This window comes from Aquarana catesbeiana, linkage group LG05 (genome assembly GCF_042186555.1).
Source record: "Aquarana catesbeiana isolate 2022-GZ linkage group LG05, ASM4218655v1, whole genome shotgun sequence".
NCBI lineage: Eukaryota > Metazoa > Chordata > Amphibia > Anura > Ranidae > Aquarana > Aquarana catesbeiana.
This window is the reverse complement of record NC_133328.1, coordinates 69727995-69743322: the sequence shown is the minus strand read 5'-3', so window position 1 is coordinate 69743322 and position 15328 is coordinate 69727995. Positions and strand designations below refer to the sequence as shown.

At 42.3% G+C, this 15328-nt stretch overlaps 1 protein-coding gene across 1 annotated transcript in view; it reads left to right on the top strand.

The window, feature by feature from the left end:
- Positions 1-15328, top strand: part of LOC141144315 (integrin beta-1-A-like) — a 115117-nt gene that overhangs the window by 40740 nt on the left and 59049 nt on the right. The window contains exons 7-10 of the mRNA XM_073629871.1: positions 128-283; positions 2701-2796; positions 8263-8352; positions 8475-8615. Of these exons, the coding sequence (XP_073485972.1) occupies positions 128-283; positions 2701-2796; positions 8263-8352; positions 8475-8615 (483 nt within the window). The remainder of the gene's footprint in view (positions 1-127; positions 284-2700; positions 2797-8262; positions 8353-8474; positions 8616-15328) is intronic.

Here is a 15328-nt window from a genome sequence, read left to right as displayed (position 1 = left end):
AATGTGCTGTCATTTAGCCTAGGCTTCTCACACTGTGATGGGGGCATTGGTACGGACACAGAAGATTATGACATAGTTTCATGTTTCTATAAGCATTGCCTGTTTCTTCATGCTTTTTGTTATGTAGGAACTCATTAAATGGAGGAATGTCACACGCTTGTTGGTGTTTTCTACCGACGCTGGCTTCCATTTTGCTGGCGATGGCATATTGGGAGGAATAGTTCTGCCAAATGATGGAAAATGTCACATGGAAGACAATGTGTACACAATGAGCCATTATTATGTGAGTCTGCAGATGTTTTTGTGAATTTTTTTTTCTCTTAAACTACGTTGAAGTTGGATCCGTAATTTCTAAGCGTTTGACCGCTTGCCGACCATATACAGTACATATACAGCAGTACATATACAGCAGCAAGGCAGCTCTCCTGTGCAAAATCACGTACCTGTACGTGATTTTGCACTACCGGGTCTGGGGCTCACAAACACTCCCCTGGCGACCCTCTACCGCTGTTATTGGAAACAGCGGGAGCCAATTAGTGGGTCCGGCAGATTCGATGTCTGCCGGAACTCGCCAATCATTCCCGAGAGGAGCAGAATGGCGATCTTCCTACGTAAACAAGGCAGATCACCCTTCTGTCAGTAGGAAAGGTAGTGATCCTGTGTTTCTGCTAAGCAGGAACACGAATCTCTGTCTTCCCAGCACAAGCACCTCCCCCACAGTTAGCAAGCACTCCCTAGGCACACATTTAACCCTTTGATTGCCCCTGATGTTAGCCCCTTCCCTGCCAGTGTCATTAGTACAGTGACAGTGCACATTTTTTAGCAATGATCACTGTATTGTTGTCACTGGTCCCCGAAAAAGTGTCACTTAGTTTCCGATTTGTCCTCCACAATGTCGCAGTCCCCCTAATGTCGCTGATCACCGCCATTACTATAAAAAATAATAAAAAATCCATAAATCTATCCCATAGATTGTAGACACTATAACTTTTGCGCAAACCAATCAATTTACGCTTATTGAGATTTTTTTACCTAACATTTGGAGCAGAATACATATTGGGCTAAATTGATGAAGAAATTAGATTTTTTGCATTTTTTTATTGGATGTGTTTTATAGCAGAAAGTAAAAATATTGTTTTTTTTTTTTTTCAAAATTGTTGTCCTTTTTTGTTTATAGCGCAAAAAAATAAAACTTGCAGAGGTGATCAAATATCACCAAAGGAAAGCTCTATTTGTGGGGAAAAAAGGACATAAACTTTATTTGGGTACAACGTCACACGACCGGGAAATAGTCAGTTAAAGTAAGGCAGTGCCGTATCGCAAAAAAGGGCCTGGTCATGAAGGGGGGTAAACCTTCCGGAGCTGAAGCTGTTAATTGTAAATCTTAGGGAAATTGAGTATATTTGTTATGCTCTATATCCAAATATATAATTAATTGCTAATAAAGCTGACACTGATTAATTAAGTGAAAGAGTGAGTTTTATAATAAAGTTGGCAGTGCCTCCACCCAGGACAGGGTCTCCATGAACAGAGGGGATTCCCTTCCTTGGAAATTATCTAGTAATCTAACCACAGTAATTTGAAGCAAAAGAATTACTGCAGCCAGCATATAACATTAACCATAAGTATAAAGATGCACACCAGTATTGAAATAATACATGCTTTATGTTAGAAAATGTTAATAATGGCACATAAATCCATTGTAATAAGTATCACCAGCAAAGGGTCCAACAAAAGTCCCGATGGATTGTGCACATATACCCAGCTATATATAGTTATTAATAAAGATACCCCCAAATGAATGTTGCAGCAAAGTTCAGTTGCAGTGGCCCCTGAGAATGATCACGATGTGGCATCCATCTTTGTGTCAGAGACCTGAAGACAATATCAGCTGTGATGAGAAAGATCTTCTAAACCATTGTCCAACCAGCCTGGAAAGCAGCTTCTCCCCAGCAGAAACTGTAGTGTGGCACTGGAAATCAGGGTCGCTTATCTACTCTGTGTTCCTAATAGTTTCTAATCTATTATGCATCCAGACTTCTAACTACAAGAAATGACCATCAGATGCCTAACCTGGCTCTAGCCTATGTTGGTTATTGAGCCCTAACCTAAAACTAGCTATAGAACACCAGATCATAAAGGACAAGGCTAACTAAAATATCAGGAGCTGCATATAAACTATATTGTAATAAACCTTTTTCATCTACTGGAAGATGAAGATGACCACTACGCACTGTAGCACAGACCTAGCTATCTGGCACTGTGCATGCAAGATAATAACAATAGGACAGAGATACGTCTTTATTAAAATATAGGAATACTTGCCTAATAGTCTCTGCTTCTGTCTTCTGTGAAATATAGCAGTTCCTGTGTCTATAAAGCCATGCTGCCTCAGACTTTCTCTCCACTTCCTCCTTCTGGGGCTTTCAACCCAACAACCTAGAGACAGGAAGAGCTATACATAAATAATTCTGTGACATTAATGGTACAGCCACAGTTATAAATAGAGAAAGTAGAAGGAAGTAGATCCCTACATATTTCTAGAACTAATCTTAGTCGACAACTGAAAAAAAAATCTGAATTCTAGATCTTCTAAGAATACTTAGCTTGCAGTATTTCCTATATCACATAAGCATAATGATAGTTTTTGAATCCAACCAAAATATATACAGTATTTTTACAGAATACTTACATTCACAGGACTACCCCTCAATTGCTCATTTGGTCCAGAAGCTCACTGAAAACAACATACAAACAATCTTTGCTGTTAGTGAGGAATTTCAGCCTCTTTACAAGGTATGTGAATTGTGTGCGTTTTTTTTTTTCTGAGTTTTTTTAGTTTTTTTTTTGGCTTTGTGTTTAACCATCCCAGACAATTATAGGGAGAGGTTGAATACTGCGCTAAGCCTAAAAAGCAAACATAGCAGCAAATAATAAGTGGAATACATACACCTATAGAAAGCGAAAAGGGGTCACGAATCCCCCAAACATTCTCAAGACTTTATGAATTAAATTTTCCACCACTACTGAAATCTGTCAAAACACTACTAAACAACTGGGCCACAGGTCTACATTCCTGGTTAGGGTGCTGCAACATATAAAAAATGACCATACTCCCAAAATTCCTCTACCTTATGCAAGCCTTGCCTGTAAACATACCTGCATCCTATTTTAAGAAAGTGCAGTCAATATCCACGGAATTTGTATGGGCCAAACAAAGACCACGACTTACAAACAAATTACTTGTCCTCCCCAAATAATCCGGTGGCCTAGCACTACCAGATGTCCGTGCCTACTACCGGGCAGTGCATCTGGGGAGGCTGATAGATTGGTGTCCTCATCAAGACACCAAACTTTGGACCCAACTAGAGCAAAACCAAAGTATAGTCCCCCTACAGAGAGCTCCGTGGTGCCATTCGGCCCTACCGGCGGAGATGAAGCGCCATCCACTGATAGGAAATACAATACAAATCTGCGCCCGGCTTCTTTCTCGGGAAAATCTGTCCTCATCAAACTCCCCTCCATACCCAATATTGGGAAATCCGCTGTTTACGCCAGGTCTACGGGATGCGATCTTTGGGGGCCTGGGTGAGGCGGGTCTGCACCAAGCCTCCCACTTTAGTTCTGGAGGGCGTTGGAAAACAACTACAGAACTCTCTGACCCCACGGGCCCGTTCCGCTTGGACTTCCTGAGATCGCTCCAGCTGAACCATTTCCTTAACACCATCCAGCCTCCCACGGGCAGTAACCAACTGCTAACCACTCTTGAAGAGCTATGCTCAACCTCGGGGATACTGCCACACACACTCTCCCAGTCCTACAAACTCATAAATACACCCCCAACAGATTTTATACCACCGGGCTTATTTAAATGGGAGAGAGAACTAGACTGTAGATTTAACACAACCAAGAGACAACAAATCCTTAGATTAATGCACAAATCCTCTATATGTGCCAAAACCCAGGAGACAAATTACAAAATTTTATCACGATGGTACAGAACCCCAGCATTGTTACACAAATTCTTCCCGACGACATCGGACCTCTGTTGGCGTTGCCAAACAGAAAAAGGGACATTATTACATGTTTCATATTTATTTTTTTGAGAGCAGTGTTATAAAGTAATCAGCATTTAGACTAAATTATCCCACTAGACAGCGCTAATGTTGAGCAATTGAAACTTGTGGCCAACAACACATATAGGGACAGTCTTATGACAGAAAAGAGTCCTTTAAAAGAAAATCCCTTGTAAAGGGAAGTGATGAAAAGTTCAGGGTGTAATTCAGAAAATCTACAGGTGATCTTGAGAAAGAATCCTCCACATGCACCTTCCACCGATCACTTGATCGCTTGTGAAATCCACCCGGTGACAAGCACTCACCCCCCTAGGGGGTTAAACTCACCAGAAAAGGGGAGTAATAAAGCCTTCAGCAGTAGTACGTTGTCATCATCACTATAAACAGGGTCACAGGCTAGCAGGGCTCATAATGAATCAAAGAACAGAAAAAAGAAAGGTGCACATAGCGTAATCCCGTTAATTGATTCAAACCCCTTGTACAAAGACAGACTGACGGCTCTGGGTGAAGTGTGCATACTATCTGCCTGTTTGATTGATTGCTTGCTGTTTTATCTGATGTACGTATTTTTATTGAAGGGGGGTTCTTTGTCTGTCTTTGTACAAGGGGTTTGAATCAATAAACGGGATTACGCTATGTGCACCTTTCTTTTTTCTGTTCTTTGATTCATTATGAGCCCTGCTAGCCTGTGACCCTGTTTATAGTGATGATGACAACGTACTACTGCTGAAGGCTTTATTACTCCCCTTTTCTGGTGAGTTTAACCCCCTAGGGGGGTGAGTGCTTGTCACCGGGTGGATTTCACAAGCGATCAAGTGATCGGTGGAAGGTGCATGTGGAGGATTCTTTCTCAAGATCACCTGTAGATTTTCTGAATTACACCCTGAACTTTTCATCACTTCCCTTTACAAGGGATTTTCTTTTAAAGGACTCTTTTCTGTCATAAGACTGTCCCTATATGTGTTGTTGGCCACAAGTTTCAATTGCTCAACATTAGCGCTGTCTAGTGGGATAATTTAGTCTAAATGCTGATTACTTTATAACACTGCTCTCAAAAAAATAAATATGTAAACAAAAATGCAGTGCATGATAAAAACACTGTAAATTAGTATATGAAGCACAGCCGAGAACAATAATATGAATCGACCAAGGGATATAAATAAAGAAAAATATGTGGAAAATGAGAAAGGGATCACCCATAATTAAACTGGGAATATGAAGGGGGGATTGATTGCATGAAAAATGTGAATGTATGATGTACAATGTATATGTAAAGCGCTGCGTAAATTGACGGCGCTATATAAGTACCTGAAATAAATAAATAATAAACACACTATTGAACCTTTCATTACGTGTTCTACGGAAGGGGTCGTTTACCTACTTCAATGCCCATGCGGGCTTCAATACGTTGGAAGGACCAAACGACCCCTTTCTGTGCATCTAAATGAACACATTACTAATATAAACAATGGTTTTCCCAAACACTCTGTATCCAGACATTATCTTCAGTGCCATAATAAAGATCCGTCCAAAACCACTTTCTTAGGTATTGATAAATACTGCCCACACTGGAGAGGCAGTTCTCTTATTAGGAGCATTTCCCAGCTCAAAATGGCATGGATCCATAGACTAAAGTGTTATGCCCCATTTGGCCTCAACATAGATGTGGATGTAAATTCCTTTATTGATAATTCCTAGTCTCATTCATTTTTAGTGTTAATTTATTTAGACCCACCCATGTAATTCATACCATATATTTGCAAATTGCTTGTGTCTTTTGCTTTTTTAATTCTGTTACTTTCTGCGATTATGAATATAAAATATGTTTACTTATTGTATTGATGAACTGTAAACTTCATGTGATTTGAGGATCGAGATACCGTATTTATCGGCGTATAACACGCACTTTTTTCCCCTTAAAATCAGGGGGAAAATCGTGGGTGCGTGTTATACGCCGATCCCCGCCGATCCCAGCTAATTGTGATCTATCGGCGGCGATCGCCGCCGACATTCACATAGCGTGTCGTTTTAAATATGGCGCCGTGGAGTTCGGAGGGACTCGGCGGAGCTGAACGAGTGCCGCCGAAATCACAGTGACTGGGCGGAGCAGAGATACACATAGCCGAGTGTATTCGGCTCTTTCCGGCGCCGCTCACAGTCACGCCCAGTCCTGCCATTGGACCTGTGTTATGTCCATCATAGGGCGGGACTTGGCGGGACTGTGAGCGGCGCCGGAAAGAGCCGAATACACTCGACTATGTGTATCTCTGCGGCGTTCGTTCAGCTCCGCCGAGTCTCTCCGAACTCCGCAGTGCCATATTTAAAACTGCATGCAGCTATGTGTATGTCGGCGGCGATCTGTCCAAGCATGGACACTGGGGGCAAGGCTGCACTGACCACTGGGGCAAAGCTGCACTGACAAGGCTGCACTGACAAGGCTGCACTGGGGCAAAGCTGCACTGACAAGGCTGCACTGGGGCAAAACTGCACTGACAAGACTGCAATGGACACTGGGTCAAGGCTGCACTGACACTGAAAAGGCTGCAATGACACTAACAAGGCTGCAGATGAACACTGATGAGGCTGCATTGATGGGCATTTTAATGTAAGTTTTTTTTCCTTAAACTTCCCTCCTAAAAGTTTTTTTCCTTAAAATTCTCTCCTAAACTTGGGGTGCGTGTTATACACCGGCGCGTGTTATACGCCGATAAATACGGTATTTATTATTTTTGATTTCTCTTATTTTTCTTGTTACCTCTGTTACCTTTTTATAGCCTATAAGGCATTTTTTATGCAATCAATCCCCCCTTCGTATTCCCAGTTTAATTATGGGTGATCCGTTTCTCATTTTCCACATATTTTTCTTTATTTATGTCCCTTAGTCGATTCATATTATTGTTCTCGGCTGTGCTTCATATATTAATTTACAGTCTTTTTATCATGCACTGCATTTTTGTTTACATATTTATTTTTTTGGCAATATCTTGCCCACATCCATCATGGAGGACTAGATGATATCTGTTCGCCATGCCTTATCTGTTTGCGTTTCTATCCTCAATTCAGATCGAGGCTTGGCTAAACATTGTTGTGTATTTAACCTGATGCGTCAGTGCGTCGCCCGTGCCCCAGACTACGTCAATTTATGATGAAACGTACGTCGGGCGGACAGGATGCGCTGACATCATCGCGGTAGACCTTCCGAGCGGACAGGCGCTTGCAAGCCGGTCGGCTTTACATGCTTTTTTATCTACTTTCATCTGTAAGTGCAATCTTTACCTATTTACAATAAATTTAATTACGGTAATATACTATGGCTGCTTTCACACTGAGGCGGTAGGGGGCGTCGGCGGTAAAACAGCGCTACTTTTAGCGCTGTTTTACCGCAGTATTCGGCCGCTAGCGGTGCGGTTTTAACCCCCCGCTGGCGGACGAAAAAGGGTTAAAACCACTCGTATAGCGCGGCTATAGCCGCGGTATTGCCGCGGTATAGCCGCGCTGTCCCATTGATTTCAATGGGCAGGAGCGGTGAAGGAGCGGTGAATACACCGCTCCTTCACCGCTCCAAAGATGCGGCTTGCAGGAGATTTTTTCTTATCCTGCCAGCGCACCGCTTCAGTGTGAAAGCTCTCAGGCTTTCACACTGAACAAACAGCGGAGGCTGTTTTGGTGCGGTTTGCAGGCGGTATTTTTAGCGCAATAACGCCTGCAAACCGCCCCAGTGTGAAAGGGGCCTATGGGAGCTTCGTTTTTGTTTTTCCGGCCAATACTTGGTACCCACTTCCATACATCTTAGCGGGTGGCAGCTATACGGAGTCCCGGTGGAAGTTTGAGTGATCCATCCATGATTCCAACTAAAGGCCTTGGCTGGGTTATAGCCGCAAGCTGTTTCTTTGCTTGCCTCTGGTAAGTGTGTATTTCTTACGGTGATCAGCACTTAATGGTGGTGGAAGATTATACTGTATTGTCACAAGATTATACATTTACAATATTGTGTCCTGCAATTGTATTTTCATTATTTTTACTGGTATTCATAATTATTTATTATCTAGAATTTCACTCATTCGATTCACATTGGTTTATCACTCTAACCTGTATAACCTTAAGCGCAGCTATTTTCCCTTTTCATCCTAGACAATTACCCCACTACCCCACAAATAGTAATTAAAGTGTTCCGTCTCATTTCTAGGAGCTGAAAAATCTAATCCCAAAATCAGCTGTGGGAACTCTGTCTTCAAACTCTAGTAATGTAATTCAGCTGATCATTGATTCCTACAACGTAAGTACACACTTTTGACTCTGGCTGATAACCATCTTGGCTCCTGTCTGCTTCCTGTTTTCAAATCTTTGTGGTACTTCTTATGTAAAAATAATTTTGTTTATTTTTTATTTTATATCCAGTCACTATCTTCAGAGCTTATTCTAGAAAACAGCAAATTGCCAGAAGGTGTAACAATCAATTATAAGTCATTCTGTAAGAACGGAGTGATTGGAACAGGAGAAAATGGAAGGAAATGCTCCAATATTTCTATTGGAGATCAGGTAAGAATTTGCAGATTAATAGCTTATGCTGGAATTTATGGGGTGGGCTGATGGGTAGCCAGATGGAAAAGACCAAATACAGGCAACGTGACAGATAGGGATGGGCTGTCTGTTCGGGTCGAACATGAGTTCGACTCGAACATTGGCTGTTCGCCCGTTCGCCGAATAAACAATTTGGGGTGTTCGCGGCAAATTTGAAAGCCATGGAACACCCTTTAAAAGTCTACGGGAGAAATCAAAAGTGCTAATTTTAAAGGTTAATATGCAAGCTATTGTCATAAAACATTTAGGGACCTGGGTCCTGCCCCAGGGGAAATGTATCAATGCAAAAAAAAGTTTTAAAAACTGCAGTTTTTTCGGGAGCAGGGATTTTAATAATGCTTAAAGTGAAACAATAAAAGTGAAATATTCCTTTAAATTTCGTACCTGGGGGGGTGTCTATAGTATGCCTCTAAAGTGGCGCATGTTTCCCGTGTTTACAACAGTCCGAGAGCAAAATTACATTTCTAAAGGAAAATAAAGTCATTTAAAAGTACTAGCGGTAGCACTGGCACAATGCATTACCAGGCCCTTTGCGTCTGGTATGAATATTAAGGGGAACCCCGAACCAAAATTAAAAAAAAAAAAAAATGCGTGGTGGTCCCCCCAAATTCCATACCAGGCCCTTCAGGTCTGGTATAGTTATTAAGGGGAACCCCGCGCCAAAATTTAAAAAAAAATGGCATGGGGGTCCTCCTTAAAATCCATACCAGACCCTTCAGGTCTGGTATGGATTTTAAGGGGAACCCCGCGCCAAATTTTTTTTAAAAATGGGTGGGGTCCCCCTAAAAATCCATACCAGACCCTTATCCAAGCACGCAACCTGGCAGACCACAGGAAAAGTGGGGGGGGATGAGAGAGCGCCCCCCCTCCTGAACCATATCAGGCCACATGCCATCAACATGGGGAGGATATCCCCATGTTGATGGGGACAAGGGCCTCATCCCAACAACCCTTGCCCGGTGGTTGTGGGGGTCTGCGGGCAGGGGGCTTATCGGAATCTGTGGTTTTTCCCCGTTGTGTCAGAGGGGGTGGGGTCACCCGGTTACGTAATGAAGACCAGAAGGAGATGGAAGAACAAGTGGGGAAAGAATAATTAATAGATTAATAAAGGAATTGTCAAAAACCGTCTCTTGTCTTTAACATTTTTTACTTTTTGTGAAATTGTAGGGGTACATTTGTATCTCATTACCATTTCACACGGGGGGGGGCGGGATCTGTGGTCCCCTTGTTAAAAGGGGCTTCCAGATTCTGATAAGCCCCCTGCCTGCAAACCCCCACAACCACCGGGCAAGGGTTGTGGGGATGAGGCCCTTGTCCCCATAAACATGGGGACATCCTCCCCATGTTGAGGGCATGTGGCCTGGTACGATTCAGGAGGGGGGGCGCTCTCTCGCCCCCCCCCCTCTTTTCAGGTGGCCTGCCAGGTTGCATGCTCGGATAAGGGTCTGGTATGGATTTTTAGGGGGATCCCCACACCATTTTTTTAAAAAATGTTGGTGCGGAGTTCCCCTTAATATCCATACCAGACCTGAAGTGCCTGGTATGGAATTTGGGGGGACCCCCACGCATTTTTTTTTTTTAACTTTGGTTCGGGGTTCCCCTAATATTCATACCAGACCCAAAGGGCCTGGTAATGCACTGTGGGGGAACCCCAGGTCGTTTTTTTCAATTACTTTTATGAGTATTGCAGAGAGCCGACAATTCATTATAGCTGCCGGCGCTACTGCTAGTACTTTTAAATGACTTTTTTTTCCCTTTAGAAATGTCATTTTGCTCTCGGACTGTTGTAAACACGGGAAACATGCGCCACTTTACAGGCATACCATAGACACCCCCCAGGTACGAAATTTAAAGGAATATTTCACTTTTATTGTTTCACTTTAAGCATTATTAAAATCGCTGCTCCCGGAAAAACTGCAGTTTTTAAAACTTTTTTTTGCATTGATACATATCTTCTGGGGCAGGACCCAGGTCCCCAAACACCTTTTATGACAATAACTTGCACATTAACCCTTAAAATGAGCACTTTTGATTTTTCATGTTTGTGTCCGATACTCTTTAATGGTGTTCGCTCAAATTTTTTGCCTGTTCGCATGTTCTGCTGCAAACCGAACAGGGGGGTGTTCGGCCCATCCATAGTGACAGGTGCATGCGTAGGATTTAAGTGGTGTCAATACATTACACATTTATTGTTATATACAGGTACATCTCATAAAATTATAATATCATCAAAAAGTTAATTTATTTCAGTAATTTCATTTAAAAAGTGAAACTCATATATTTTATATAGATGCGTTACACACAGAGTGATATATTTCAAGCATTTCTTTCTTTTATTTTGATGATTATGGCTTACAGCTAGTGAAAACCCAAAATTCTGTATTTCAGAAAAATAGAATATTGCATAAGACCAATAAAAAAAAGGATGTTTAATGCAGAAATGTTGGCTTACTAAAAAAGTACAGTATGTCCATGTACAGTATAGTATGCACTCAATACTTGGTCGGGGCTCCATTTGCATGAATTACTGCATCAATGCAGCATGGCATGGAGGCGATCAGATTGTGGCACTCCTGAAATGTTATGGAAGCCCAGGTTTCTTTTATAGTGGCTTTCAGCTCATCTGCATTGTTGAGTCTGGTGTCTCATCTTCCTCTTGGCAAAACCCCACAGATTCTCGGTGGGGTTCAGGTCAGGTGAGATTGCTGGCAAATCAAACACAGTGATACCATGATCATTAAACCAGGTATTTGTACTTTTGGCAGTGGGGGCAGGTGCCAAGTCCTGCTGATAAATGAAATCAGCATCTCCATAAAGCTGGTCAGCAGAGGGAAGCATGAAGTGCTCTAGAATTTCCTGGTAGAGGGCTGCTCTGACTTTGGACTTGATAAAACACAATGAACAAACACCAGCAGATGACATGGCTCCCCAAATCCTCACGGACTGTGGAACTTTTTGCATTTCATTTGAGCATCAGAGTCTGGAGAAGGAGTGGAGTGGCATAGAATCCAAGTTGCATGAGGTCCAATGTGAAGTTTAGTTTCCACAGTCAGTGATGATTTGGGGAGCCATTTCATCTGCTGGTGTTGGTCCACTGTGTTTTATCAAATCCACAGTCAGCGCAGCCCTCTAGCAGGAAATTCTAGAGCACGTCATGCTTCCCTCTGCTGACCAGCTTTTTGGAGATGCTGATTTAATTTTCCAGCAGGACTTGGCACTTGCCCACACTGCCAAAAGCACCAATACCGGGTTTAATGATCATGGTATCACTGTGCTTGATTGGCCAGCAAACTCGCCTGACCTAAACCTCATAGAGAATCTGTGGGGTATTGTGAAGAGGAAGGTGAGAGACACCAGACCCAACAATTCAGATGAGCTGAAAGCCACTATCAAAGAAACCTGGGCTTCCATAACACCTCAGCAGTGCCACAGACTGATCGCCTTTCAAGCCACGACGCATTGATGCAGTAATTCATGCAAAAGGAGCCCCAACCAAGTATTAAGTGCACACTATACTATACATGGACATACTTTTTTAAGTAAGCTAACAATTCTGAATTAAAAATCCTTTTTTTTAATTGGTCTTATGTAATATTCTAATTTTCTGAGATACTGAATTTTGGATTTTCACTAGCTGTAAGCCATAATCATCAAAATTAAAAAAAAAAAAAAAAAAGAAATGCTTGAAATATATCACTCTGTGTCTGATGAATCTACAGTGGGGGAACAAGTATTTGATACACTGCCAATTTTGCAGGTTTTCCTACTTACAATTACTTATTCCGGCTCTCACAGACCTGTTATTTTTTTCTTTAACAAGCCCTCCTGTTCTCCACTCATTACCTGTATTAACTGCACATGTTTGAACTCGTTACCTGTATAAAAGACACCTGTCCACACACTCAATCAAACAGACTCCAACCTCTCCACAATGGCCAAGACCAGAGAGCTGTGTAAGGACATCAGGGATAAAATTGTAGACCTGCACAAGGCTGGGATGGGCTACAGGACAATAGGCAAGCAGCTTGGTGAGAAGGCAACAACTGTTGGCGCAATTATTAGAAAATGGAAGAAGTTCAAGATGACGGTCAATCTCCCTCGGTCTGGGGTTCCATGCAAGATCTCACCTCATGGGGCATCAATGATCATGAGAAAGGTGAGGGATCAGCCCAGAACTACACGGCAGGACCTGGTCAATGACCTGAAGAGAGCTGGGACCACAGTCTCAAAGAAAACCATTAGTAACACACTACGCCGTCATGGATTAAAATCCTGCAGGGCACGCAAGGTCCCCCTGCTCAAGCCAGCGCATGTCCAGGCCCGTCTGAAGTTTGCCAATGACCATCTGGATGATCCAGAGGAGGAATGGGAAACGATCACGTGGTCTGATGAGACAAAAATAGAGCTTTTTGGTCTAAACTCCACTTGCCGTGTTTGGAGGAAAAAGAAGGATGAGTTCAACCCCAAGAACACCATCCTAACCGTGAAGCATGGAGGTGGAAACATCATTCTTTGGGGCTGCTTTTCTGCCAAGGGGACAGGAGGACTGTACCGTATTCAAGGAAGGATGGATAGGGCCATGTATCGCGAGATCTTGGCCAACAACCTCCTTCCCTCAGTAAGAGCATTGAAGATGGGTCATGGCTGGGTCTTCCAGCATGACAACGACCTGAAACACACAGCCAGGGCAACTAAGGAGTGGCTCCGTAAGAAGCATCTCAAGGTCCTGGAGTGGCCTAGCCAGTCTCCAGACCTGAACCCAATAGAAAATCTTTGGAGGGAGCTGAAAGTCCGTATTGCCCAGCGACAGTCCCAAAACCTGAAGGATTTGGAGAAGGTCTGTATGGAGAAGTGGGCCAAAATCCCTGCTGCAGTGTGTGCAAATCTGGTCAAGAACTACAGGAAACGTATGATCTCTGTAATTGCAAACAAAGGTTTCTGTACCAAATATTAAGTTCTGCTTTTCTGATGTATCAAATACTTATGTCATGCAATAAAATGCAAATTAATTACTTAAAAATCATACAATGCGATTTTCTGGATTTTTGTTTTAGATTCCATCTCTCACAGTTGAAGAGTACCTATGATAAAAATTACAGACCTCTACATGCTTTGTAAGTGGGAAAACCTTCAAAATCAGCAGTGTTTCAAATACTTGTTCTCCCCACTGTATATAATATATGAGTTTCACATTTTAAATAACTGAAATAAATGAACTTTTTGATGATATTCTAATTTTATGAGATGCACCTGTATATCTTGTATGTTAAATCAGGCTAGATACAACTTTTATGGTCTTATGCCCCGTACACACAGTCGGATTTTCCGACGGAAAATGTTCGATGGGAGTTTTTTGTCGGAGGTCAGGGACTGATGTGAATGTATAATATGTATATAAAGTGTTGAGTAAATTGATGGTGCTATATAAGTACCTGTAATAAATATAAAGGGTAAGCCGAGGCGTCACAGTGAGGAGGGATGCCAGTCTAGACCATATATGTTGTATCTACCCTGAGTTGACATACAAAATATGCCTAACAATAAAGATGTAAGACCACTTAAATCATAGATGTATACCTGTATTTGGCCTTTTCCATCTGGCTACCTGTCAGCCCACCCCATGAGTCCCAACCTTGGCTGTGGTGCAGGGACCAGTTTTTACATGGGCCTATATTAATCTATACACTCCTGGAAAAGCAGACAAAAGGTTTTCTGTGAAACACGTTTAGTAGAACATCATACCTATCTGACACCATTTACCCCAACTCATTGAAAGAACAATTGAGTATACCCAATTTGTACACTTTGAACTGGTGTAACAGGTGATAAGGCATTTAAGTATTTATGGATCCTAACAGGCAAATAATGCTTGTTTTTTAAAATGCAAGTTTAATGTAAAAAACATAAAAAGTGCAATTTTTTTTTTAGAAAAGTTATCTGAGTCAAGGAAGTGCCTTTAGGCCCCTTTCACACTGGCAGTGTCTGCCAGCAGATCCACCTGCTCAGCAGGGGATCTTTCTGCTGACCCCTGCTGACCAGGTGGATGACAGGTCCATGTCCACTCCACTGATGAAGAGCACGGACACAGCCAGCTCTCTTCTATGGGCTGTCAGATGGAAACTGACCGCCTGTCCGTTTACATCTGACTGTCATCTGATCCGATCGACCAGACGGATGGGGAATGATCCCCATCTGTCTGTTTTTGCCAGACAGGATCAGATCAGATGTCCGTTGACATCCGCCGCTCCATAGAGAGAAATGGATGGTCTGATTTTGCCTGAAAAACTGACAGGCGGACCTGATCGTTCTGTCAGTGGGAAAGAGGCCTAACAGTCCAACCAATTGGTCTTTTCTGAAAAGTTGTTCTCCGTATACAGGATGTGGCACTATAAGTATAGCCAAACCATTTACATTTGATAACTTATGCTGCATGTACTTCACTTTCTTAAATCTGAACTCCAGGCAAACTGCTAAATGCACAGATGAAATACAGTGGATATAAAAAGTCTACACATCCCTGTTAGAATGTCAGGTTTCTGTGATGTAAAAAAAATGAGACTAAATAAATAATTTCAGAACTTTTTCCACCTTTAATGTGACCTATAAACTGTACAACTCAATTGAAAAACAAACTGAAATCTTTTAGGCGGAGGGAAGTAAAAATAAAAAAA